The sequence below is a fragment of the Spizellomyces punctatus genome, assembly GCF_000182565.1.
Source record: "Spizellomyces punctatus DAOM BR117 chromosome Unknown supercont1.21, whole genome shotgun sequence".
NCBI classification, from domain to species: Eukaryota; Fungi; Chytridiomycota; class Chytridiomycetes; order Spizellomycetales; family Spizellomycetaceae; genus Spizellomyces; species Spizellomyces punctatus.
The window spans coordinates 31527-57665 of NW_015971557.1; the positions used below are offsets into that span (position 1 = coordinate 31527).

At 48.3% G+C, this 26139-nt stretch overlaps 11 protein-coding genes across 12 annotated transcripts; 3 read left to right on the top strand and 8 right to left on the bottom strand.

The window, feature by feature from the left end:
• Nucleotides 1-58: 58 nt before the first annotated feature.
• Nucleotides 59-1305, bottom strand: SPPG_08338 (uncharacterized protein). Its single transcript, XM_016756495.1, has 5 exons — nt 1238-1305; nt 1115-1177; nt 986-1056; nt 793-922; nt 59-733 (listed from the first exon to the last, which is right to left on the bottom strand). Exons 1-5 carry the CDS (start codon nt 1262-1264, stop codon nt 245-247), a joined length of 780 nt encoding a protein of 259 aa, XP_016604223.1. The 5' UTR covers nt 1265-1305; the 3' UTR covers nt 59-244.
• Nucleotides 1306-1759: 454 nt separating this feature from the next.
• SPPG_08339 (uncharacterized protein) lies at nt 1760-3313 on the bottom strand. Its single transcript, XM_016756496.1, has 5 exons — nt 2819-3313; nt 2557-2766; nt 2366-2483; nt 1991-2310; nt 1760-1931 (listed from the first exon to the last, which is right to left on the bottom strand). Exons 1-5 carry the CDS (start codon nt 3110-3112, stop codon nt 1893-1895), a joined length of 981 nt encoding a protein of 326 aa, XP_016604224.1. The 5' UTR covers nt 3113-3313; the 3' UTR covers nt 1760-1892.
• A 519-nt stretch (nt 3314-3832) lies between these two features.
• Nucleotides 3833-6261, top strand: SPPG_08340 (uncharacterized protein; the record flags this gene model as incomplete). Its single annotated transcript, XM_016756497.1, has 3 exons — nt 3833-4562; nt 4621-4748; nt 4816-6261. 3 exons carry the CDS (start codon nt 3833-3835, stop codon nt 6148-6150), a joined length of 2193 nt encoding a protein of 730 aa, XP_016604225.1. The 3' UTR covers nt 6151-6261.
• Nucleotides 6262-7398: 1137 nt separating this feature from the next.
• SPPG_08341 (uncharacterized protein) lies at nt 7399-9520 on the bottom strand. Its single transcript, XM_016756498.1, has one exon. It carries the CDS (start codon nt 9420-9422, stop codon nt 7587-7589), a length of 1836 nt encoding a protein of 611 aa, XP_016604226.1. The 5' UTR covers nt 9423-9520; the 3' UTR covers nt 7399-7586.
• Nucleotides 9521-9714: 194 nt separating this feature from the next.
• Nucleotides 9715-11404, bottom strand: SPPG_08342 (uncharacterized protein). Its single transcript, XM_016756499.1, has 8 exons — nt 11253-11404; nt 11142-11191; nt 11034-11085; nt 10935-10963; nt 10777-10873; nt 10336-10700; nt 10033-10098; nt 9715-9966 (listed from the first exon to the last, which is right to left on the bottom strand). The coding sequence occupies exons 1-8, from the start codon at nt 11338-11340 to the stop codon at nt 9799-9801; spliced, it is 915 nt and encodes a 304-aa protein (XP_016604227.1). The 5' UTR covers nt 11341-11404; the 3' UTR covers nt 9715-9798.
• An 860-nt stretch (nt 11405-12264) lies between these two features.
• On the bottom strand, nt 12265-13324 carry SPPG_08343 (uncharacterized protein). Its single transcript, XM_016756500.1, has one exon. The coding sequence runs from the start codon at nt 13311-13313 to the stop codon at nt 12474-12476; it is 840 nt and encodes a 279-aa protein (XP_016604228.1). The 5' UTR covers nt 13314-13324; the 3' UTR covers nt 12265-12473.
• Nucleotides 13325-14009: 685 nt separating this feature from the next.
• SPPG_08344 lies at nt 14010-15921 on the bottom strand. 2 transcript variants are annotated; one of them, XM_016756502.1, is made up of 3 exons: nt 15493-15921; nt 14956-15407; nt 14010-14879 (listed from the first exon to the last, which is right to left on the bottom strand). In XM_016756502.1, the coding sequence occupies exons 1-3, from the start codon at nt 15868-15870 to the stop codon at nt 14186-14188; spliced, it is 1524 nt and encodes a 507-aa protein (XP_016604230.1). In that variant the 5' UTR covers nt 15871-15921; the 3' UTR covers nt 14010-14185. The 2 variants fall into 2 exon arrangements, with proteins under 2 accessions (XP_016604230.1, XP_016604229.1); XM_016756501.1 differs by having other exon boundaries at nt 14956-15412.
• Nucleotides 15922-16035: 114 nt separating this feature from the next.
• Nucleotides 16036-17878, top strand: SPPG_08345 (uncharacterized protein). The gene is made up of 7 exons (XM_016756503.1): nt 16036-16182; nt 16273-16366; nt 16425-16501; nt 16571-16618; nt 16677-16790; nt 16870-17363; nt 17431-17878. The coding sequence occupies exons 1-7, from the start codon at nt 16124-16126 to the stop codon at nt 17520-17522; spliced, it is 978 nt and encodes a 325-aa protein (XP_016604231.1). The 5' UTR covers nt 16036-16123; the 3' UTR covers nt 17523-17878.
• SPPG_08346 (uncharacterized protein) lies at nt 17841-18611 on the bottom strand. Its single transcript, XM_016756504.1, has one exon. It carries the CDS (start codon nt 18586-18588, stop codon nt 17983-17985), a length of 606 nt encoding a protein of 201 aa, XP_016604232.1. The 5' UTR covers nt 18589-18611; the 3' UTR covers nt 17841-17982.
• Nucleotides 18612-18762: 151 nt separating this feature from the next.
• Nucleotides 18763-24502, top strand: SPPG_08347 (uncharacterized protein; the record flags this gene model as incomplete). Its single annotated transcript, XM_016756505.1, has 24 exons — nt 18763-19062; nt 19134-19242; nt 19300-19361; nt 19419-19598; nt 19662-19838; nt 19898-19988; nt 20043-20213; nt 20279-20388; nt 20462-20565; nt 20623-20725; nt 20777-20865; nt 20937-21002; nt 21059-21150; nt 21212-21420; nt 21480-21594; nt 21653-21987; nt 22043-22363; nt 22426-22578; nt 22635-22699; nt 22759-22867; nt 22929-23885; nt 23945-23995; nt 24053-24115; nt 24177-24502. The coding sequence occupies 21 exons, from the start codon at nt 18763-18765 to the stop codon at nt 23703-23705; spliced, it is 3738 nt and encodes a 1245-aa protein (XP_016604233.1). The 3' UTR covers nt 23706-23885; nt 23945-23995; nt 24053-24115; nt 24177-24502.
• Nucleotides 24421-26061, bottom strand: SPPG_08348 (translation machinery-associated protein 20). Its single transcript, XM_016756506.1, has 5 exons — nt 25400-26061; nt 25191-25343; nt 25029-25126; nt 24768-24972; nt 24421-24710 (listed from the first exon to the last, which is right to left on the bottom strand). Exons 1-5 carry the CDS (start codon nt 25408-25410, stop codon nt 24629-24631), a joined length of 549 nt encoding a protein of 182 aa, XP_016604234.1. The 5' UTR covers nt 25411-26061; the 3' UTR covers nt 24421-24628.
• Nucleotides 26062-26139: the final 78 nt, after the last annotated feature.

Below are 26139 nucleotides of genomic sequence, written 5' to 3' on the forward strand. Positions count from 1 at the left end.
GTAAAAGTCCATCTATGATGCACGTTCATAACATCGATGGGACAGTGTGGGAAGGTGCTATACGTGTGATTTTTTATCCCTGCATGCATGGATGCATTCCTAAATGATCCATTATACTGTATATTTGCATACCGAGATATAGCTCCAAAAAGAATATATGCATCTGCAAAGATATTGATATAGTACAGGGTCCACACAGCAAGCATCAGCGTACACATAAACCCTTTCCGTCTTTCCAATCCCATTACTCTTCTGCCTTTGAATTCCTAGTTCTTGTTCTTTTTGTTGGGGCAGAAGCGGGTTCTGCCTTCTTTTTGGCGGGCGCCGCTTCAGCCTTTTTGTTCGGTTTGCGCGTCTTGGTCTCAGCAGCAACGCCGGTATCCGCAGCATCGGCTTTGGTGCGCTTTGTAGCCCGCTTTTTGGGAGGCGGGGCCTCTTCTTGTTCATCGGGTTCCGTCTCACTATCGTTTGTCTTCTTGGGTTTTGCAACCCGCTTTTTGGGTGGTGAAGCCTCTTCATGTTCATCCGGTTCCGTCTCACTATCGTCTGCTTTCTTGGGTTTGCGTTTTTTAGAGGCTGCTGAGGACTCTTCTTTTCCTTCTTTCTCTTCCGTTTCTTCTACCTCTTTCTTGCCACGCTTTGCACCAGCTTTTGGCTCCCCATCCTTTTTCTTTGCACCTGCCTTCGATTTTGGTTTTGCAGATCCCTCTTCCTTCTCTTCTTCTTTTGCTGGCTACTGAACAGGTCAACCCTACCATAAAGGATCTTATCGATCGGATATGAAAGACTTACCAAACCCTCCTCAAAGACCTTTTTCACCATTTCCTGATCCTCCTCCCTCAACCCGTCAAACCCAGTCAAATCTTCTGGAGACGAGATCTTTGATTGAATGTTAGAGAGGACTTTGGAAGATAGGCACGTCCTTAAGTCGTTGTTAGTTTACGAGTGGTAAGAACTGTGTGTCGGAAAAGTAGATGGAACATACCAGTGTCGCCAGGTGGACATGGGCGCACCAGTTGCGGTTTCAAAGGATGTTCCCAAGCGGAGGTCTCCTTTCTGGGATTTGTGAGTAGATGGGAAAAACATGCGGAAAAAAAATAGGCTCGTAATAAACCTTAATAGTGGGATCTGGACAGACTTTGCCAGCTTTGCATTTTGCTCGACCCGAAGGCGCATACTGTTGAGTAAATAGGTGAGATGCTGTTGCTAAATCTGGGTGTCATACCATACCAATTACCTCGATAATGTAGTTTGTTTCGCTCATTGGGAACAACAAGATTGCCAAGATCGTGGGGCTGTTTGAATGGGCCTTTTTGAATACCCAAGCGCGATCACGAAATCATCACACGTGTCATCGGACAAGGTGGCGTTGGCATCGTTCGGACGACACGCGGCTGAGAGGCTTTTTGGATTTTATTCCAAGGTTGCTTCTGTTTTTTTACACTTTCTGATGAGGGTTCCAAACATCCTGCGGTTGGTCCTTCGTTTCTAGCAGAGTATCCGGCAAGAATATGATTTGGGCTTTAGACTTAACGTTTGCTTGAACTTTTGGTACACTTGCCCCTTTCTTGATCTTTGTGCGGGCTCATCAAAGTACATTGGCCCACTTTGTAGAAAGAATTCTGAGTGTACGGTTAATGAATACGGATGAAGATTGCCATGTCCTCATTCTCGTTTGGCATAAAATATCCGTACTTGGTAATTGTACATGTAGCGGGCTTTTGGCATCCCAATCGACTTTCCTGATAGTTTTGTATCTACGATGAATTACACTGTTCGCAAGTATATTATATTACAGTACAGCGCTTTCTGGCGCTTTTTTCCAATGCAATCTGCACTCGCTTTAAGCAGTACGGAAAAGAGGACAAACAGTGATCCTCTAGTTAAAATACTTATACGTGTTGTTCCTCCTCCAAGAGTTCTCGCCACGCCTAGAAATTTAAATAATCAACCATTATGTGCAAATAGTAAATAATGGTACTGTACACACCTGCACATCCGTCGCACTCCCAACACCAATTCTCTCCCGATACTCAATAGCATATTCCGCTCCCTCTCTTGCGCTCTTGACTTGAACTCCACCCACACTCTTCCGCCTACGCGACGGTGTTCGAGCCAATTCCTCCTGCTTACGTCTCCGGCGGTCCATGGCAGCAGCAATGACACTTTGGACATTTTCCATGTCGTCGGGTGAGGGCGCGATGAGGGAGTGGATGGAGAGATTTTGGGAGCGGTTGCGGAGGGTTTCGGAGAGAGTTCGGGTATTACGGAGGGTTGCGAGGAGAGTTGTGTAAGTTTCGGAGAGGGGTGCTAGTAGAGATGAATTAGAGAGGATGGCGAGGTGGTCGGTAACGGACAAATGTACCTTTATCATCGTTTAGCGCTGCCAAATGGTCAACGTCTCGCTTCATACGCTCCAGAGCCAATCGCCGCGATTCTGTGGACTCCAGCTCCACCTTGAGCCGTTGTTCAAGATACCTTGCCTGTCAACAAAAAAATAACATATTAACATTTTGATACTCGCACAGGCCGGGCAGCGCTAAACACAAGACATACAGCGACGATCCTCTTCCGCACCTCCTCCAACTCCATATCCGCATTAGCTTCATCAGCAGCAGAAACTCCAAACTCAACCTCCTCATAATGCGGTAGTTTAATCGGCAAATTGGTAGGAACAACAAAAATGGACTGAAGAACGAATAACTCGAATTTATCAAATTGTTTATCAATGTTATTTTCAAAAAGGGTTTCTGTTGCTGCTAGACCCTGTAGACACAGATTAAAATCACTGTTGGTGAGCTGTATGCCAAAAACAAACCTTTTCGGCTTCTTCCTCGTCCAGCCCATACTCTTCCAACCAAGTTTCAAAAGACGATATCCCCTTATATGCCAAATCATTCATGGAATTGATGATGTCGTCTACATATGATACGGGGGCCCAGCCCAACTGTTCCGTCACCAACTCGAGGGATGCATCCCGTGCTGCCTGCGATGCTGGAAGGATGGGTTGAGGCGGTGGTGGTGGTGCGGTTTCTGTGGGTGGGACGCGGAGGATGGGGGGACGGACCGTTGATCGTCGACGGGCGGAGGGTGGGTTGGTGTGGGAGAGCATGTAGGTTGTAGAGACGGGAATGGGAGGTGTATACGGTTGGTCCTTTGCTGGTGCGGTTGGTCCTTCAATGCCCTTGCGAATAGGAAACGGATCTATGGTGATGAAATTGAAATCCTTGTAGGCATGTCACGCTTTGATTTCAACAGGCAGCAACGACAGGAAGACAACTCGCCCAACCGCGTCGTTCAGCTCCCCAAATGGCTTTTCGTCCGAAGCGATTGGACATCACGTGATGCAACAGTTCGTCGACAAACACCAGAGACCGTCTATTGCAATGTAGGATATTGCACAGTGTAAGTTTGTTTAAATGCGTTGTCGTCTCTCACACAAATGGCTTTGTGATAGACAGTGGCAGGCAGAAGTCTTTTCCGTTGCGGTTCCTTTGAGCATCGTCCCGACATGAACCCGGTGCTCACGCTAACGCTAAGCTACTGCGAGAGTGGGTCCCCACACCGACCCTTTGAAATGGCCGTCTCCTTGGAATCTGGACGTTGTGGTACCCACAAGTATCGTATTTGTGTTGAACAATGGCTGCAATTCTACACATGGTCAAAAAGTCACTTTAGTCATATCTGGATGGTGAGCCAATGCTGACGTACGCGTTTTGATTTTTTTTTAGAATTAGTTTCCTCGTTTTCCTTTTCTCGCCTTTTGTTCTTTACGCTCTCTCTCCTCCCCCATCAGCACAGTAAAGCAAGAAACTAAAACTTTTTGCAAAACATGTGCGAATCAAAGGTCAAGAAGGAGAAGGTTGATGTGGTAGAGGACGCTATGGACGTCTCGTCCTCGCCCGAGAAAACGAAAAAGGACAAGAAGGACAAGAAGGACAAGAAGGACAAGAAGGACAAGAAGGAAAAGAAGAGCAAAAAGATCAAGCAGGAAGAGGACGTTGAATCGCCAAAAAAGGAGAAGAAAGACAAGAAGCGCAAGCGTACCGTAGATGAAGATGCTATAAAAGAGGAGACTGCCAACAATGATGACAGTGTCGAGCACACCGGCAAAAAGTACCGCGCAACAGATGGATCCGCGATTCCCGTACCGACGCCTACACCTACCCCCGAGCCCGAAGAAATCCCCTCTGAACTCCGTCTAACCAGTCACAACTTGTCCGCCTCAACTCTCAAATCGCTCCAGGCGCGAGGCGTAACGCAGCTCTTCCCCATCCAAGCTGCATCGCTGAAGCCCATCATGGAAGGAAACGACCTCTTGGGTCGTGCCAGAACAGGCACAGGCAAAACGCTTGCATTTTCACTCCCCATGGTTGAAGTGCTGAAACGAGAGCGTGAGACCGATTCGAAGGCGTTTACAGCTCGTGGACGTGCGCCAAAGGTGCTGATCATGGCTCCTACGAGAGAGTTGGCTATGCAAGTTCATCGAGAGTTTGATAGTATTGCATCCGGGGAGTTGAAGATAGTTTGCGTGTATGGTGGAACACCTTATGATCAGCAATGTGAGTATGAATTTTGCTGAACTGGCGCAATCATGGTGCTGATTTTCCCTTTTTGTAGATTACGCGATGAGGGATGGTGTAGATGTTGTCGTCGGAACCCCTGGACGACTCATTGACCACATTGAGCGTGGAAACCTCAAGCTTGGCAATCTTCGATTTGTGTGTTTGGACGAGGCGGATCAAATGGTATGTCATGATTGACTTCGCTGCCTTGTTGATATACTTGAGCGCTCAGCATATATTTCCACTGTAGCTCGACATTGGATTTGCAGATGCAATGGAAAAGGTCCTCCAGTCCGTTGCCGAGCACAAGTCTGCAAAACCGTCTTCGCCCAAACACCAAACCCTACTTTTCAGCGCGACGCTCCCAGAATGGATCGCGAAAGCTGTGGCAAAGTACATGCGCGCCGACAAAGTCACCGTCGACATGATTGGAAAGGACAAGCAAAAGACGTCCGCCCTTGTCAAGCATCTTGCTGTTCCATCCCGCTGGCAGAATCGGACATCGGTTTTGGGAGATATTATTGCCGTTTACGGTCGGGGCGGAAATGGCCGGACCATCGTCTTTGTCGAAACCAAAGGCGAATGCAACGATCTTGGCTTGAATGAGAAAATCGCTGCTTTCGGTACCCAAGTCATCCACGGGGACGTTCAACAAAAACAACGCGAGGTTGCCATGCAAGGATTCCGTGATGGTAAATTCAAATGCCTCATCACGACCAATGTATGCGCACGTGGTGTCGATATCCCTGAGGTGGACCTTGTTATCAACTGTGAGCCACCTTCGGATGTTGAATCCTATATTCATCGGTCGGGGCGAACGGGCCGTGCTGGCAAATCTGGCGTCTGTGTCACATTTTATAAGCCACAACAAGAGTACCTTTTGCAGAATATTTCGCGACGGGCAGGAGTGGAGTTCACCAAAGTGGGTGCACCGCAAGCGACGGATATCGTTAAGGCTCGTGCACAGGACACATTATCGACTGTTGCGGGTGTTTCCGAAGAAGTTATTCCCTACTTTATTGATACCGCAGAAGCGATTTTGACACGGTTTTCGGATCCGGTGAAAGCTCTCTCAGCGGCTCTTGCCGTTATTTGCAACACTACTCAACCGTTACCCCCTCGTTCCCTCCTTTCCGCCAACGAAGGATTCTACACGCTCTTGTTTAGTGTCGACCAAACGATTCGGAACGCAGGGTACGTTCGCGCAATTGTTCAACGTACCTTTCCTGGATTATCCTATGAGGATACCTGTAACTGGCGTATGACGAAAGATGAGATGGGCGTTGTGGTGGACGTTGTTGCGAGTAAAGTCAAGGTTCTTCCGGAGGGGTTGGAGATTGCGGGTGTGCCTTGGATAGATGGACGGGGCGTTACGCTTGAAATTGCTAAAGAGTTACCTGAGCTGCAGGAAATGAAATTTGCGGGGGCTCCTCAGGGGGGTGGATACGGTAATGGTAGAAGTGGGTATGGAGCTGGTTCCTCGGCGAGAGGACGGAGTTTTGGTGGTTCTAGTAGGGGGCGTGGAAGCGGTGGACGTGGAAGTGGACGTGGAAGTGGTCGTGGATCCTTTAGAGGTCGTAGATAGATGATTATGTCTAGGCGGGAGGAATATGGTACATATTTGGGGATTTTCGTAGGTGGAGTTATCTAGTTTATGTGAGTGTTCTTTACAATATATTTAAGTTTGCAAAAGATACATATTACCATTGATGAGAAAGCATTCAGAATGAAATTCAGCAAATGAGGGACATGGCTCCTACATATGGTGCACGGACGTTGAGTATCAACATGTACATCGAGTGAAGCGATAGGCGAATTCATGTATGCCCAAAGCAGCCCATGTTTGCAATAAAACGGAAAATGAATTGCCTATACTGCTCTGCTTTTTCCTTGGTCATTTGCTTTCAAGCTCAGGTATTTCGATTTGCCTCCATTATTCCACCACTCAGTTATCTATTCATCGTATCCCGTCCATCAGCTGTATCTTCACGTTTGATGGGGTCTTTGGATTACGATGGTGCTCCCAATGTCAATCTATATGGTCTTTTCATACCTTGGTTTGCCCATTTTGCTGTGGACATTCCCACTCGTCCACACAAAGGTTTACTTGGCATTTCGAAAGGCGGTCTTGCGATTATCATGACAACCTTACTCTGGTTTTACCAACTAGCAACCCTACTCTATGGATGCTGCACTTTGACGATCTCGCTTGTATATCATCCCCGCCTCGAGGGTTAGGGTATGCAGGAAAGTTTGGCGAGTTCCACTAAAAACCTTCTCGGAATCATGATTTCGCATCTCATTGCTCCGAAATTACAAGTGCATTTCCAACTCGTCGCAATAAACCTTTTTTGCATTTTCTGTGCAGATTCCCATTTGTTCACTCTCGCTTTCCTCTTTAAAAACATTCATTCTTTTTAGCACAGGTATGGACTATCAGGATCAATGTTGAGACATTGGATCCCATTATCAGACAAGGCGCCAATTGGCCAAGTAGCGGATGATGGGGAACTGTTATTTCGATGGGCAAGCATACCTGGTCGGAAGTGAATCGGTGGGAGGATAATGCTCTCCAAATGTGGGTATTTCGATAAATGCCTCCTCCTAAATGTACGGCCAGATTCTACTCGTATAAGCACAGCGAGAGAAGTACCAATTTACCCTGTCTTGCATTTGGACATGTCCCGACTGCCGTGCTTCTGTTGTTGTTGTCGGAATAGACGAGTTAGGGTTTAGGCCCACATCATCCATGTATGCACACTTGGTGCACACAACTAAAAAACCCCACTACGACTGCACTACAACCATCATTCAGATCATTCCAAATCCAAAATACGACGAAAATACAGAAATTTGGATTGTACAATAGCTCGTGATACATATCATCATCTACACACCCTAACAAATACATGTATACAATTCAGGAACTCTATTCAATGCCGTGCCCTACATACAGCAATCATCGAGGGAGCTCAACCATCCCGGCTGCCGCCTCCTTTTAAAGTGCGGCACCGACCGCCACTACCGCAAACGAACCCCAACAGCTTCCAACTCGCTCAAAGCCCCCAAACAACAGCCCACAACATTTCTCGCACACACCAGAACCTGTCCACCCGCATCCCGATCCTTCTCATCCCGTTCCTTCATGCGCGTCAAAACCATCATCTGACCCGCTAGTGCATCAACTTGATCCAAACTCCCCAATAAGCGCGCAGAGAGAATCGGGTCGGCGCATGCCTGTGCGGGGGTACGCCATGAGCGAGAAATGGAGCGTGCGGTGGAGATGATGGATTTAGCGGATTCGATGTACAGGGGTTTGGCGCTTGGGGTTGGTGAGCGGGTTAGTGTAGTGTGTTGGGATTCGAGGGTGGCTAGGGTGGTGGAAATATGGTTTGTGAGGGCTGTGAGATCTGACATGTCGACTTTGGGACGGGGAGGTCTGAGGTTGATGAGTGGAGGTGTTGGGGAGGGGGGAGTGGAATGCGGAGGTGTTGGGGTCGATGGGGGCGTATGGGGTAAGGCAGAGGAAGAAGGCGCAGTCCCCTTGGTACCACTATCGGTGGTGGGAGTGCGGTCATTGTGGTTCTCGTCGATTGGTTGGTAAGCAGCGTCACATAGGTCCTTTCCTTGAACGGCATCTGTGCTTTGCATTGAGTTCTCTGGAACTTGATTCACGGGAGTCTGATCCCCATTTGTTATGGCATCGACAGACTGAAACGCAGCTTTGAGCGCCTCAATGTCGTCTGCCTTGCTATCGAGCTGAGGCGGGTCTGGGTGAGGAGTCTCCGGTTCTGATGCCTCAGGGGGAGGCGTTGCAGGCTCTTCGGTTTTGGTCTGTTGTTCTGCAGGTACCTCGAAAATTGATGCAGGCTCGATATCCCCCGGTCCTTCACTTGCCACCGATAAGGTGGCAGGTGCATTATTCACAATATGGATTTCCGTATTGGCTGTTACAACTTGGAATAGTTCCTCATCTGAAGTGGGTGCTGGAGCGGGCGATTGAGGAGCTGCTGATGCCTCCTCACGAGAGCGCCCACGGAGTATTCTGGGTTCATTGACACTTGCGCGAGGAAGAGGAGAGCGGACGACGGGGCTTGACGGTCGCTGACCCACCGCTGTCTGCATAGACGAGGTCCTCCTTGCTGCAAATCGGGACGACCCCGAACTAGGGGATCTCAAACTCGGCGTTCGCGATCTGGAAGGTTCCGGGCTGCGCGACCTCGTCGTAGACGGTTCGAGAAAAAGTCGGTTCACTGGACGAGGTGCAGGCCTCGATCGTTCCGTGGCAAAGGAGGAATCCCATGGCGGGCGATCGACCAAATTAGACGACCTCGTCCCGGACGACACAGTCGGTGTTTCAGCTCTAAGCAGCATGGACCTCCGCCGTGAACGGTCACGCAAACCCGTATCAATACGGGGGGCAATGGAATCAAACCGGGACGAGAATGACGCAGTGGAAGTAACGGATGGACAAGGTGACGCAGATCGCACTGGTTCCGAAAAAGTACTACTGCCTCCACCAACCGGCCTCCACGGCGGCAAGGAAGAGGATCTTCCATTCTGCTGTTCTCTCTGCTCTCTCTGACGTCGGGCCTTGAGGTCTTCTACGCGCGCCTTCGCCTCTGCGATTCTCTCTGCCCTCAGCTTGCAAGCGTCACATCCTGAGCGATGCGTCTTGTGAGAGAAGGGAATAAAGTCCGATGCAGAAGTAGAAGAGGTAGTGGAAAACGCAGGTGAGAGGGGATAGTACTGAAGCGAGTGACGAGAGGACGACGAGGGAGAGGGAGACGACGCCGAGTGGGAGTGAGAGTGCGGAGAGCGGTAAGAGGACGAGGCGGAAGTCTGTATTCCCAACATCTTGTCCCCGTCCAAGTTTGATACCTCTCAAACGAGTGGAAATGCCCGCGAGAAGCAAGTGTCCAATGCCGCACCTCCAATGCAAAAAGTGTGATGTCCAGCAAAGAAGAAAAGAAGGAAAGCGGTGAAAAGGAGAGACGAGACTGTTACCTAATGCATTTGATCCACATTTGTATGATATACACAGCCACTCACATGACTCTCACGTGCTTCTGCAATGGGGCACTTTGTTTATAAGCCGTTTGGGCCGTTTGGGTTTTCCAATCAGCAAATGGGCGATACTTGGGTGGTAGGGAGCATCTGGTGCATGAGCAATCGTCTATATTCACTACAATGCTATATATACATGCATAACACTTTTTGTTATCGACGTCATCTATTCAATTTGCATTGAAAATAAAAAGTCCAATACATCTCCCAACGTAATCACATTAGTTGGTTTACCCCCCTCATTCACAAAAAATAAGTGATGAAATGTGTTCACGACCATGACGCGGAGGAGGTCGCGAAGACTCATGGTCCATGTTCCTGTTATATATGTTGCCTGTGGAGATGGGAGATGAGGATATTGGGCGAGACGAAAACTGTTGATATAATATGAAGAACTTACAGAGTTTTTCTTGAGGAGCTCTCGTACAGTGAGAAAGAGGTCTTGAACATTGTTCGAGTTTAAAGTCTGAAAGAAGGTGTTTGTAAGTGTGGGGTACGGATGTCCAGCAGGGAGTGATAGCCAATCTTGTCGGGTCAACCCAGTTTCTTTCACTCCGCACTCCTTCAGCATCGAGCAGTTGTGCGCAAATCCTGGCAAGACATTTTTCGGAACTCTTGAGAGCTTTTCTCTTTGCACAAATCAGACGCCAGCATGCTACTTCTTGCTTCCTTATACTCCCTCTGCCGCCCTGGTATTACTCACCTTGATATGCCGTACAGTCATCATACCGGACATGACCATCCCTGAATTCACAACCGGGACCGCTGTAACCCCCCGCTCCCTCATTTCCTTCAAAACTTCCAAAACAACTTTGTTTTCTCCACACGCAAATACCGGAGTTGTCCCTACAAATCCCAAGTCTAGCAACGAGGCATCAGGCCTCAGATGCAATCTATCGAGGTTGAGCAGTGCGAACTCAACGAGTGAGCTTTGTGTTACAATGTGGTGGATGGTTTGGTTTGATAGCAGGATCAGGCGGGTTGCGCGATGCTGTTGAAGGGTTTTGAGGACGGTATGAACGGTTGAGGTTGCGGGGAGAGTGATTGTTGGGTTTCGTGATGAAAAGTCTGGGATGCGATTTAGGATTCATGGTTTGAGATCACTTGCAAGTCCCGCGTGGCATACCAATTCACGACAACCCACCAGCCAAATCCTCACACGGCACGCTGATAATATCCTTTAAATGCTCCTCAAACGTACTTCGACCTAGTTGCGCATACGCATTCGATAAAAATGTTGCCTGCCGTGCCAGCGCCCATTAGTGTATGCTGACTCGTTTTGCAAAGCTCCACCAAACGTACAATATCCACTACATCCGTCAGGACGAAATCTGAATTGAAGCGAGGATAATTTAGCATTCCGGTTACCCATTCGCATGGTCTCCAAAGAAGAATGCGTACCGGTATTAGACCTCACAACAGGCGCACATGAAATATTCTTTATCCTAAAGGTCTGCACAATATTACTCACTCTCCCAAGATCCTCTTTGCATTACGCACAAGACATACCTTGATGGTCTCCAGTAGTGTTGTCGTGGGTTCAAGTGTCACCAACGGACCTAATCAGCAAACTTCAGCATGGCAGTTCATGCGAAATAAAACCAAAGTCAGGAAACGCACGGTTGAACAGGACGACATGTTCAATAGATTCCTCCAGGAGCGCCCGCGTTGACTCTGGAGTGTAGAATGAGCTTTGTTGGTGACCCATTTAATTGTCATGCTCCAACAGTTGTCATGCGTTCCATTGTCGACAAGGTGTGAGGCTCCAAAAGGAACGATCTGCGACAAGGTTTGCAGTGGACAGGTGGAGTACTAAGCACGTCATGATAAACTTTAATTTTCAACGCTTTTGGATTTCTTAGTGTGGAGGTGATTGAAAATGGCACTAGGACCCATTATTATCCGGATTAATCCGGTTAGTCATATCGCATAATCAGAGCCCCCTCTATCGCTCAGATTGGTGTGGCATGCATGTAATGTTTTTTTTTTTTTTTTTAAAACTGCGGTGAGGTGCATGCCGAAGGTCTATAAAAGGGGGACCTTCTGTCTCTTTCCCCTTTCCTCTTTACCCATCCTCAACTCTCGAAGCATCTGCGCAACGCTCACGCAGCACTCTCAAGTCCATCATGAGAATGCCGCTCTGGTGTCGAGGACCTCGCCCTCCCGACAAAAACAACTTAACCCCTTGCAAACGCTGCTACTACTATACTGCTACGATCGCAGGTATTTCTTGCTGATTTTCCCACGCGTATTCCGAGTCTAATTCTGATCTACCTTAGTATCTGAAAATCCTCCGACCAAAGAATCTCGGAATCAAGGGCTTAGTAGGATTTCTCTCGTGGTGGTGGGCTTAGTTACCCGGTTAGAACCAACCGTAATGTATTGCATGTGTCATTGGGCCTAGTAGTAGTTAGCTTTTCACGTACCCCAGTTCAACCCAGGCTGGAACCTGTAGCGAGTTAGGATAGGGGTGGGACTCGCTTGCAGGATAGGTTATGAAGGGTTGGACAGGCTGGCTAATTGCAAATTAGAACCGGCTGTAGTGGGTTGGAGGGAGAATTTGTTCCTAGTGACATTTTCTACCACCTGCACACTAAGGCTAGGAATGCAAAACACATTTTCAAAGCTTTGCATTTCAAGATACAGGTTCAAGGAAGAGTGTGAAAGATCAAATCATTCGTATTATACATATTTCATATCTAAGCCGTCGTTTCCATATATACCAACTCGTGCATATCCATCCAGCACTTTATGATATCCCATACCACGCCGTAGATCTCAACGGATATATCAGTCCTCACGTATTCACATCCATAATGTACCAAGGTATATGATAAGGCATTACAACACAACGCAAAACCACCATCTCGATTTCGCAACGTCTTGCTCCACAATCGAGTGTTGTTCTGATACCTTATCTACATTCTCTTCATTCTCACTATCCGCATCCCATTGCTCGTCGTCATCAGGTATGTTGGAGTGCTCACCATCATTCGCAGTGGTGTGTTCAGCGGCTTTCGCAGCATGTGATGTTGCAGAGACTGGGGCTACGGGGACACTGGCGGATGCAACATCTTGAATCTCTCTTGCATCGTCTTGGACAGCTTTGGTGGAAGTGAGAAGGGAAACAGGGTGCAATATTTCTGGGTCGATAGGTGCTGTTGTTGATGGAGGTTCCCTTGCGGGGTTGACTGTTGTTGTGTCCGTCGGTGTCGTGTCTGTCGGTGTCGTGTCCAGATGTTCAGATGATACAGTTTCTTCTTTGATGGGTATGGCAGATTCGTCGGTGACAGTGGATGCCGCTTCTTGAATGGCTTTGGCGTCTTCTTGGGCGGATTTTGCAGCGTCAAGGAGTGAAACCGATTGAAGGATGTGTGTGTCTGGATGCGTTGGGATTTCTCCGTCTTTTCGTTCCAATGGCTTATCTCTACTTGCTTCAACTCTGACAACATTATTTATATTACCCTCCGCATCTCTCAAAGTCCCCACCTCCTCGTTAACTCTCCACACCCCATCCACAATAAACTTGAACACAACTTCACCCTCCTCAACCTCTTTCTCTGCACTAAAAGTTCCATCGGGTTGCTTTTCAAGCGGGAGGGAGTGCGACCAAGAGTCAAACGTCCCGGTAACGTGAACTGTTTGGGCCGGGTGAGGCCAGGTGAAAGCTAAGAGAGGCATAACTGTTGGCGGAAATGGGGGGAAGAAAAGATGGGCGAAAATGTAAACAGATCTTGGAGGGCGTGACGCAATGATGTCACGTGCGTATATCGATTGCCCGATTATCTAATGCGCGATATGGTCGCTTACCTGTTGATGGACGATGAATTGCTTTCTTTTATGGTTTGGTTCCTACGAGTGTTTGTAAATGGACACTAGTGTTGGTGTGGTTTAGAACACGCCTCGTTGACTGGAGATGTCTGCGTCTCTAACATGTCAGTAGCTACGGATGGTTAATGCTAGAAAAAGGGAAATATGCCGTATCGTGGGTCTGCAAAACCCAAATCCTATTATAAGTAATAATTCACAGTGCTACATCGTGCATATCGATGTGAGATTGGGAATGACTTGCTGATATTTATTGTTCGTTGATGATCGGGCGCAGGAGCATATTGCATGTAATTTTGGTTGTGGTAACCGTCAAATCGAACGACCTGAACAGCGCCCATACAGCGTCCGTTGCCCTCCAGCTCTTCTCTCTTTACTGTCATTCCCTTTCCTTTCTCCCTCTCTCGAGGTGGGCCACACGGTCGTTGTGTGTCCGACCTGAGTGAATGGCTTATGGAGATTTCTGGCAGTATATGCAGCGGTGAATGAAGCCTGTCTGGGTATACCAACGCTGACGGCTTGGGTGATAAAATGATGGTGGACAGGAACTCTCAATAAAGGGACAGTTTGCTTTTGGAAGCAGAGGTTCGAGCCTGCCAGTATTAGGGACAGTTGCAAACATCGATTACAGGTGTTTGATACTATGGGCAATGCTGCTATCTGAGCGGTCCATCTTGTGGCACATTCCCCAAAGGAAAGAGCTTTGGAGAATTTTCTTACATCATCTAAATCCATTCGGTCGACTGTCTTATGACACTATGCAAAACCTCCTTCAGCTTAAATAAAAATCTCTTGGCTTCTAGGTCGTCGCCGAGCACTCTTTCTCTATACACAACCGTGACTCTCATCTTTCCCCGCACTGTAGCAAGGACAATTGTGTAAGGACCCCAAAACGGATGCGCCGTTTGCGCACCACCAGCGCTCTCTACCTCCCATTGGGTCGCTGCTGATTCAGACGAGCTGCCCAGCTGAATCTTGTCGCCGTGGGCACGTTCAAAGTGGATGCGGCCCAGGTTGGAGATTGTCACGGAAGCCTGTAACGTATTCTCACTTGTGTGAAACGCATTGTAGTCGGGCACTAGGTCCATTGTTGCAATGATTCTCAGCGCCCACCAAGCCCAGCCAATGCGCAACTTTCGAACGCTGGTTCTAGCCATCTCCCAGAAATGCTTCACGGGAACTTGCTCGGTGGGATCTTGGAGAACGAGGTCGGTATGACAGCCGCTTGCGAAATTACCCATTATCGTATTTGGAACGGGTGGATTACAGCTTGGGCGCAGGCATATAGTGTGGTTCGTGCGGATGGTGATGGGTGGTTTCCCGTAACATGACGTTGGTGAGGAGACGCGGGCGCACGCCAGAGTGCATGCTGCTGTAATGGTCGCATGTAAGCTTGTCTTGCGACGTTTACACATGTCGCTATTAGGCGACAAGAAAAGAAATTTCGTTAATGTTGACTGATTGAACGTAAACATAACAGAGTCTCGTCCCAAACCTCAACGACTGCATGTCCATCTCATTTAGCTCAAATTCCAGTACTCGACACTTTCCAGCATCGTGAATGTTATATTTCACATTATTCCCTCTCCAATAGCCCAATCCAAAAACACATCTTCCGATGACTGATATCCGTTTGGCCAGCTCGAGTAGGCTCACATACAGCAAGAATACAATCGAGAGGCCAGTTGCCGGCGCAAGTTTACGCAAAGAAGGGATTAGTTCGGGACCTCCGAGACGCGCAGGTAGCGCTATTGTTGCGTCCTCAGAACTGCCATGGTGTAGATTGGTGACCAAAGTCTTGCAAAATTCGACAAGAGACTTGCCGTCGCCGATGACGTGGTGCATGGAAACAACAAGATCCACGGAGGGCGGTGAAGAAGGTAAGGCACCCATTTCACTTTCGTGGGGTAAGATGACGGTTACCCGGAACAAAGGTGTCTTTGATACCTGCGCTAGTGGAAATGGTCAAGCGATTAAAAACGATCGTGTCCATCAAGGGGTGTTGGATTGCGATGAGAGAATAAAAACATACCATATCGAATGGAGTATTGACTTCAAGCTCCACCCAGCTTCTGACCGCTTCATCCTCGCCTACATCATTCTCTCTTTGGACAACCTTTATGACACCTTTCAAAGACAACTCGCCATTGTCCAATAATGCATATTTTGGCGTTGCTGAGGTAGCATCAAGCACCACAGTCCACAGACAGGCATGCATCGCCAAACAAGCACAGAGCGCTCGATGCACGGCTGTTCCCCATACTTGCGGGTGGTATGAGGAGACTGTTGGCGATTGGGCAGCCGGAGGACGGAGACGGATGCTTGCTGTTATGCAGTTGTGATACTCCAGGACAGAGGCGGCGACCAGGTAACGAACAACACCGTCGACAGGACGAACTAGTGTGGGCATGTTGGTGCCGTCCCGAACGAGCAACGCTTACGAGGAAGATCTGCAGAAAAACAATGCTGGAGGAAGGTTGCTGAGTAGTAATTTAGTTGATCGGGATGGGTTACTTAATGATATCACGTGTTTTGCTGTGAATCCCCCGGCGATCTTCCTTCTGTCGAGGGTGAGTGCCTTTCCCACCCAAAATTACATTGAGGTCGTCATTAGATCCTTACTGCAAACGCACAGGTCTCTCCAAAACTTCCACAACGTACAGATGCCGTCAGACTGCTCGTCGGACCTCTCGCAAATTACGCCGAATCTCTTTTTGAGTGGGTGAGTGGGCGCCCATGTGTTTGTCGCGCCAATAGCAAACGTTGTGGGACTCGCCCCAGCATCCAAGCTTATGCACACTTGGCTCTTTAGCGTGGGGCCAGCGCAGAATCTGACATTGCTGAAGGAAAACTCTATTACACACATTCTTGGTATTGGCCTCCGACTTCAACCAAAATTCCCCAACGTAAGCTGTTGAACCCCGTTGGACCATGAAACATGCTGAGGCTGATTACGGGTTTTAGGAGGTTACATACAAGCATGTAAGCTTGGAGGATGACCCACAGGTGAATATTATGCGATATTTCCCGGACACCTATCGGTAGGATTTGCGCTACCGAGATTTTCCTTTGCGATGAACCGTAAGTCGGACTAAATTCCATCTGTTTAGGTTTATAGATGAGGCTGTAAAGGCCAATGGGCGTGTTCTAGTGCATTGGTATGAAACTTTTTTTGTCGGACAGCACTCTAAGCGTATTACTCACAAGACCATATAGCGTTGCGGGGATTTCACGTTCGGCGACGATAGTGATCGCATACTTTATGAAAAGCGAAGGCATCGGTTTATATGAAGCCCAAATGAAAGTGAAGAGTAAGCGACGAATTATTCAGTAAGGCGTTCCTCCGTGGTTCTTTCTTTGAGTATTCGATCCGTCAGATCTAGACTGACCGTAACGGTTGGGCTTTTAGTCCGAATTCGGGTTTCGTCAAGCAACTAAAACTGTTCGAGGCAATGCGGTGCGAACTCGACATGTCCCATCAACCATACCGACAGTTTCTAACGACCAAAACTGCACAAGAGAAAACGGGGAAATTCCTCATGGATGACTCCGAGCACGCGAGCATATCAACTCTCGAAACGTCAACCAATTCGACCACAAGCTCACACCCCGATCCATCTGACGATCGGAAGCCTACAAGCGCACGCCGTCTGAGATGCAAGAAGTGTCGTGCCGACCTTTTGTCTGATAAGCAGCTAGTTGAGCACGAATCCGGCGCCGGACAGGCTGCATTCGGATATCGCAAGCGTGCTATGACATTGACACCAACAGTCTCTCAGTGCGCATCGTACCATATCGAACCAGTGGAATGGATAAAGGGTGTAAACGATGGAGAACTGGAAGGCAAAATTGTCTGTCCTAACCCAAAGTGTGAGGCGAAACTCGGAGCTTGGAGTTGGGCTGGTGGGTTATGGACTTGTGACATCGCCCTGCTTCGTTTCTTGTGTCTCAATTATCATCACCTTTGTAGGAGCTCCTTGTTCGTGCGGAGCATGGGTAGCGCCATCGTTCAGCATACATCGGAACAAAGTGGATGAATCATTCTCTGTGCCAGCAGAATGAGAAACTTTGCGAGACATTTGTTTCCGCGGTGGTTTTCGAAACGACCGCAAACGGCACCCATGATGCACCGTGTCACGCAATTCGCTTTGACAGACGGGTGGTTGAGAGGAAGACAATCCGCAGCCCACAGGATTTGCTGGCTTTTGACTGCAACAACCGGCAGGAAGCAGTAAACCAGGAATTGATCACTGAAGGGCTTCCATGTAGGAATGGTATTGTTTGTACAAAATCCTGGACACCTGCTACGCTATAGTATAGATTTTATGGAGACCGAGACGCTGTCACACACCATTGTATAATAGGTCACAAAACATGCATGGGGCAGGACAATAATCAAAATATATATTAGAAACATAGTGCGTTCATGCACGACATTATCAGCAAAGTCCATGATGCTCCGAGATGCTCTCACACACAAGTACAAGTACCTCAAGGAATCTAACCACAGCCATGGCTTTGCTCAATTGCTCCTACTCCCCTCCTTGGCCCCTGTCATAAACAACGACTTGAACCACCGCAAAGGCGGTGACAACTCATCCGTCTGTAAGGGTTCCATTCCCAACTTTGAGCTAGGCACGACCCCATCCACCAATTGGACCGACCGCCCTGGCTTTGCAGAATTCTCAGCCTCGGCCACTGTTCGAACAACCCCATGTATTTTCAACAATTTCTGCACTAACAGACTCTTTTCGACTAACACCTGATCTGTCTGCATACGAGCCCTCGTCTCCGAGTCTGGCATTTTCAGCGGGTCTTTGGCATCTGCATATCCCTTCGCCCTCAAGTACTCCTCCAAATCTTTGTACGCTCGGTTCAGTTCAGGTATAGAAGCCACAACGGAAAGGAATGCGGCTCTGTAGTCGGGGTTGGTGCGGAGCAGGTGGGTTACGGCTTTGGGGTCTGTGTACCGAATTTCAATTTTTTGACCAGGACTTTTATGAGCGGGTTTTGAAGTGGTTGTGCGGTGTAAAGGGCGGAACGGGGTTAGGAGGGGTAGGCGACGTATGGTAACGGAGTTACGAGGGAGGTGGTAAGTAGCTCGCCATGCAGGTGGTCTGGAAGCCATAATAATGTGTGCTGCCGAAATCTTGACGAGGTTACCTGGTCTCAAACTTGTAAGTGAAAGCCGACCTTGTCCACGTGCCAGTTTCTCGTAATCATGTTATAAGCAATCTGGCATCCTGTTTAACATATCGTTCGTTGAAGCACTCCAAGGCCAACGGCTATCAGATGTTGAACGATGGTATACATTAACCATCCGCCCACACCGACTACTGAACGACCCCGCACATCACGGGCACGTTCCGCAAACCAGCGACCCCCGCGCCCCCGCATCACCTCCGCACCACCCACTAGATCGACTCCGGTGACCATCACCCATGCGATCCAATCTAGCCGCGCGACGTCAGGAAAATCTGTTCGAACAAGGCGCGATAGTGTGTTTAGTTCATGGACTTCTCGAGCGGGGAGTGCGCGGAGTGCGGGCGGGTGGTGGGAGGGTGAGGAGTGGGAAGACGGTCCGCTGGCTTGGGAGCCAAAAGTGAGAGATTTACGGCCCAGTATTGGACAAAGTAGCAAAGAAGACGCTGACTTGGATACTTGTTAATTTAGTGCACATTTTTGGATGTCAGTGAAGCAAGGCGGGGTGCGTCCCTGCCCGATCTGGTGGGAGAACAAGATGCGTACATGTCCACAAAGCTTCGCGACCAAGACGAGCAAGGTGAATGATTGTTAAATCATGCACCGGTTGAACCTCCAAATAACACAGACAACACAGACGAAACAACTACTCAAGTCCAAACCCTCCTAAATACTCGGCCGATCTCATCCAAACACGTCGTGAGTCATCTCAGCTCTTGCACATTCTGCAAGATATATCCTAATGGATAAGATCAGCGTATAGCACAGGACATTCGTCACTCTATACCCTCCACGCCCAATCCACCCGTCTCACGACCACCTTCAAGTCGACCCCGAACGGGAAGAACGGCACCCCGCCATGAGAGTGTCAACCACCTCCTTCGAAAATCGATACATCCAGAGACGAACGTTGATGAGCAGTCCGTTCAACGTGAGGTAAATTGGCATATCGAAACAATGCTTTGGTGGTATTTCAACGAGAATGGGAAATACAAACAGGGCCTCTACTCCCTCCTACATATGGGCCGAATCCCACCGGACGCTAATGTCTCCAAATCGCTTATAAACAAAGCTCAAGAGAAACTGGATGGAACAGCGCATTTAGATATTCCCTTGTCATACGAGTCCTGTGTGAAGGTCGCACAACCGATGCCGGTTAAGGAGGTCATTGGCAAGGTGATTAGGAGGCTTTTTCTTTGGCATTTGTTTATCCTGACTCATTGTAGGATGTGCAGCCCCCAACAACGACACCAGACGATCGAGAAACAAAAAAGGAAGCTTATCCTACTACTGAGCCTCGACCTTCTAAAGTGTCTCTGGTACCTGGTACGCAATCATCAAGCATACATCTCCACTCTCCCTTGTCTAATTGTGAAACAGCAACTCTTCCCTTGCCGGACCCATTAAACGAGATCCACTTTGTTATCCACAAGGGACGGACAATGCAGCGTACACCAGCCTACGAAAGATTCATACGAATTCTTACGTTGGATATCCGAACAGTTGAGATGGTTATTGAAAAGCTAGAGAGCCTCTGCCAAGAGTTTCATGGTATTTATCTTTTGCATTTAGGTGAGGATCAAACAGATGTTTGGGTAACAAGCAGGCTTCTCTAGTTCTTTGGGCAGAAGTCGGAGCAAAAAATCTGTGTGATTTGGCTGGGAGACCCGTCATCTGGCCCATAAAGAAAGAGGATTTGCTCAAAAGCTTTGTTAACCGGCAAGAGGTAAGGGCAGGGTACATACTATACGTGCCATATGAATATCCTACATGAGGAACTAACTGACTCTGTCCGAAAGGTAGAGTCGCTTCTCCGAAAGCCCGGCCAACGATACCGCGGGAGAAATGGGGAAGCTGCTGCCATTACTAAACTTCAATCATGGTGGAGAAGCATTCTATGCCGGTAAAACTGAAAAATACAAGTATTAATCGGCACAACGCATGCTGATCCTTCCTACAGGCGAGACTACATTGACCGTCTAGCCCATCTCAAAGCTGCCGCAACTTTGTGGTTTTATTGGAAGATGAAAATGAAGCGTCGAATGTTATTTCTGGACGGCCAGGTGCGTACAATCCATCTTCCATGCTCGAACGCAAATCTCATACCTTGATAGAGGAAACTCCAATTACATTACGAACAGTGCGCCCAAAGGACCCAAATTCTGCACAAGAACTGGGCAACGCAATTCAAACACCAAAGACGGTATGCATATAGTGACTTCTTCATCTATCGCATCCCCACCCCGCAATGTCTAATATACTCCCCTCTCATAGACTCGTCATCCATATTCCATCAACTTATTCGTCACCATCTGGTCTTCATAATGCGGAAGTCGGGAGGTAAACGTCCAAAACGATATGCCATATGCACGATTTTTCACGATGAATTAGGATAGACTCCTTGATATGCATGATGCGACTCTCGAAGTGGTGTACATTGCGCAGACGGATGATGCCAATGTTCTAGACGAGCTGTATAAATTGCTCCGTAAGTGTTTCCTCTTAGACGGCAACCGATGCATTGAGGAGTCTACTAAGACAGCCGCTAGATTTATCCTTCTCCCCGTCCTCGAATGTGTTCTCTAGATTGCACATCATCGCACCGGAAGCTTCACATTTGTTTCAGCCGGGAAGTTCGGTGGCAGCCATGTTGGATGCGAGTCCAAAGGCATTGAAGCAACTGCGTACGGTGATGGAGGGAAAAAAGTGTTTTTTTGTTACGGGGCGAGTAGGGGATGCCGAGGTTAGGTTATCTGCGGTATGTGTACGAGTTCCTTTTGTTTTGGAGATCTCGTTTGATGGTTTCGCTTGCGGTAGGTCTTGAACGCACCAATTCTTTCCACAATCCCAGAACCCCATAAAGATCCCTTGCCCATCTCATCCCAATGGTCGTTTCTGAAATCCATCAACGTCCCTGTACCAGAAGGCCAAGGTTTGTGTCCCATTGAGAAGCACATTGTCAAAACACCATCTCACCCACTTGTATCCAGTGCTCGAGCCGAATAATCTCGGACAGTGGTATGAGGCATTTCGAGAGCTCTTGGTGGAGAATCTTAGTGTGAAGCGGTGGCTCGTCATGTGTAATGGGCGGGAGGGAGTCGGAGTCATCGATACACTCACAATAGCGACACATATGGGCCTCCCGACAACGTTCAGCGAGGCATTGGAATCTATTGTCCAAGTACCCCGGCCCAAAGACTTTATCATCAACTTGTTATCGCATGGTGGAGTCGTCCATGCTGATGTTGGGAGGGGAAGGAGGACGGTCGTGCATTGTTTCGTAGAGCCAGATGGAGAAAGCAGGGTGCTAGGAATGGGAGACGAGGTATGTGATGCATTTAACAAAATGCCGTCTTCATGAAATAACTCGGACTACCCAGATTTTTGACGAATCCACCACGCACTTACTTACACTCTTCCCACCCCTGTCGCCACCGCCCGAAACAGCCGTATCCCATATCCTCCAAAACTGCCACGATGCTTCTCTCAACGGTTACATAACATTAACATTCAACACAAACGGTTCAACATGTCAATGTGTCTCAGTCACACCCTATTATACACGCGCCGCCGCGGTCTGCCAGACATGGCTCCTGAGTACCGGGACGAGGTTTGATGGGCGTGGAAAGTATCTGTTTAATGTTTCCATAGGGCGGAGTTTGCAGTTGGAATTTTTGAGAAAGGTGGTCTGGGTTGATGTGGTGCGTTTCGGCTGTCGTGCTTGCCTGCTTCGTACCAGTGCTAAAGTGACGGATATCCGCAGGAAGGTGTTGAACGCAAAGCGGGCGTAATAACCAAAGAACAAGATGAGAGGATGGGAATATGGACTGTATTGGAACATAATCTGTTGGCTAACATGTCTCGACCGGCGTTGATGGCATCATTGAGAGAGGGAGGCATTGCGTATGATTTCAAGGTATGATTCCATCTATTCTTGTATATTCTATCAGGTCTATGACTGATGCCTACCAGTGGAGACAAGGAACCCTTTTCCCCACTGTCGATACAACCCCCAGACTCGATTCTCTTCCCATGCTGTACGTGTGATAGTTTCTGCTGTGGCGGCCCGTAAACAGAGAATCTTACATTCGAATAGGTGCTCGGGACGATCCATGAGCGATTGCCTTGAGCTGGTGTTACGCAATCTAGTGGTTGTAGGGAGACGGGTATCATCACAGAGATTGGCGGGGAGGGGGAATTTAATGGTACGTTGCCGATGTGTGAGACATGGGGTGAGTGTTTGCTTATGGTCACTTTTGCCTTTAGGACATTGCAGAGAAAGTAGGAAAAGAACTTGAAGTCGTTCGACAAGATACACACCTACGTGGTCGCATCTCTCCTCCCCCTTCAACCGACCCGCTCTCTAACGCACCTCCCTTGTACGCAGCACATACCACTCCACCCCCCGCACCTCAAAGCCCTCTCGAACGCTATATATCCCATCTCGTTCCACTTCCCCCCATCCCACGCCCTCCAACACCGCCAATTCCGACCCCTCCCTCCCCCGAGCTCCTATCAAAATCAATCCCCTCACACGCCCTGCAACAAGAACACTCTGACTGGAACGCCGTCAGACCTGCCTCACCCGTCATGCCTGAGCGCCTAACCGACCCAACACGCATCCCACCAGGCATGTTATCCCCTCAAATGTATTTATCCGCCCTTGAAGACCAAATGCGGAAACGGGATCAAGCGAAGCGTGACGAAGAGGAGCGGGAGGCGCTCAAAAAGCTGCGAGAGAACTTACCTGAAAAAGTAGTTACGCCCGTCAAGACCCGGTTACGTGTGACGGATTTCATGGGCATGCGAAAAACGCAGGAACGCAAAGTGGTTTCCATGGTGGATAAACGACATGTAGCTCAAGAGTTACCAGATTTTGATACACCCATTGATTTCGCATCCCGTCGGACATCTGTTTCCGCACCCATAGATCGAAGATTGTCCATATCACAGCGACGAAGTTCTTTCCAATCCTCTTCGTTAGTCAAAGAAGAGTCACTGGTCATGCAAGTGTTGGCTGGGCTATTCAGTGAAACGGAATAATGTTATAGTAAATATGCATAGTAAATGTCCATTTGATGATACCCCGAATGTATACCCCTTTGATCCCTAAAAATGGAGTGCATACCCTTAACTAGCGATGGAGCACTCTTCTCAATCGTGTGTACGGCGATGATGGCCGATCGCAAACGGCGTACCGTAGATGGATGCATAGCAATACAGGTAAGGAGCACATCTCAAGCTCCTAACACTGACAACACAGAATACTAATATATTCCAAGATAATTATTATTACAGTCGTGCTTGGATGGATACTGTTCATACTGTCGCAGGTACGCGGATTCTCCGCTCTCGCCGTGCTTTACGTTTATAACACCGGTATCGCCTAGCTGTATCTCTCCTCTCGATGACATAAACGTAGTGACGTCGCCTTGTATGCATTCTGAGTTGGGGTAAGAAATCTGTAGACCACTTTGATGGAACGTTAAAGGTAACAGCTGTGAGTTGAACTAGGTGAGGATAGACGCGGCTCCGAGATGGTGCAGTTACCCAGGAAGAGGATATGCAATCGGTGCTATATATTGTCGAAAAATAAGAGTGGAACAGGTCGATGCAATACAGTCTGGATCCTTACGAATACAGACGCCCTGCTCTCGTCCGTAGGAACGGAATTCCAAATAAGCGACTATATTCTTCCTAAGCATGGAATACAAATCTACAAACTGGGTCGAATACAATAGAAAAGATGGACAGCAAATACGAAAATATAAATGTATATACCAGAAATAAAAATAAGCAGAGATACAATGTCGCGGTGTGTCTCTGTACAAAATGCAAAACTCTCGAGTATGCCCAACGTTAGATTGCACCATTAATCCAAGACCTCAGATCCACCCACAACCCTTTCCCATCAATAAATGCCCATCCAATCTTCCACCACAAATAGGATTCTATATGCGTGAAATCTACACCTCCGATTTGGTCTTCCACAACCCATCATTCAAAAAATGCATCAAATCGACACCAACGCCTTTATTCACCCGTTTTCTAAAATACTAAAGTCAGTAATAACCAATCAAACACGGGATATTAGGGACAACTCACATATCGCTCGTCGACATCACCATTTTCCCGACCGCAAGCGCATGTTCCTTGCCTTCCGCCAAGATTGCTACCGGAGAATCAACGGGGAGGTCCACATCCATTCGGGCGCCGGCGGAAGTGAGACCTGGGCACATTATATTTGCCCCGCTGAGGACGAACTTGATCGCTCCGCGGTCCACCTGGACTGTTGGCATGATGTCTGGGTCTATGGACAGTGTGAGACAGGTGGAACATATGAGGTGGATGATGACAATAACGTACATGTATGAAGGATATCTAAAAGGGGATAGTAAGGTCCGTCATGGTGGTTAAAAAACAATAGTCTCTCCCCAACCATAACGATATTTATTCTATCATGACTAAGAAAAAACACACACACATTAGCATACTTTTACACCAAAGCCATAGTGAAGTGTCGCTCACCATTTAACGAGTATGAGCGGCTCCTTTTTGGGCATGAGTTCCTCAATGTACGGGTTCAGCGATGGGTACTGCTCCAATATCGCTGCACGGATTCCGCGTTGAACAGACGATTTGACTTTGGATTTGCCAGAGACATCTTCTTTGGGTGTGAATCTGGTAATAGCAAACGTTAGTAGGGGTGAAGTAAGGGACGAATTCGGGTTGCTTACTTTTTAAACATGATGCCGGCAATGTTGCTTGTGGGGAATCCTTTCTGCAAGTCGGTCTTGAAAACGCTGGAGGACTGTGCCACTCACTGACTGTGCCATCCAAAGTGTTCCAAAAAGCTTTTGAAAATAACGACGGACATGAATGCAGAATCCAATACAGGGCTACAGTAGCATTACAACGATATATTGTACTTGAAGGGGTACGGACGCTTAGAATGTAGTCAAAAGACGCTACCGATATGTATTCACACAATACTTTGCTCCGTCGCCATGCGAGGACTGCTTGCTATATGGGGCCGGTTGTCACCTGGCGGTTGGGCACTCCAATGAGGGACGTTGCTTTATCGTCGGGGTGAGGCCCGGCGTGGCCCATGCTTCTTTGAGACCAAGCAATGCTTCCTTCCCAAGACGCATCCTCACAATACTTTACTCCCTCGCATGTTGTGCAGAGTCCATCTAATTTGGTGCTAGGCCGACGTACTGAGGGCTACCAGTCGCAGCGTCACTGCACAATCAGCTGAATGAATTGAGATGTAGATCCTATGACACCATTCTTTTAGTGTTTTCTTGACATGCTCTCAAAAGATGCGCACCCGTTGCAAAGACCACTTTTTACGTTTCATTATCTCGCTTTTTGCACATGACGTGTGCTTTGCGCTGGCAAGTGCGCCGCGTTTTGTCCATGACGTGTTGTCGATTCTTGTGGAGGGCCCATCTGATGTAACCCGAGTATAAAAGGC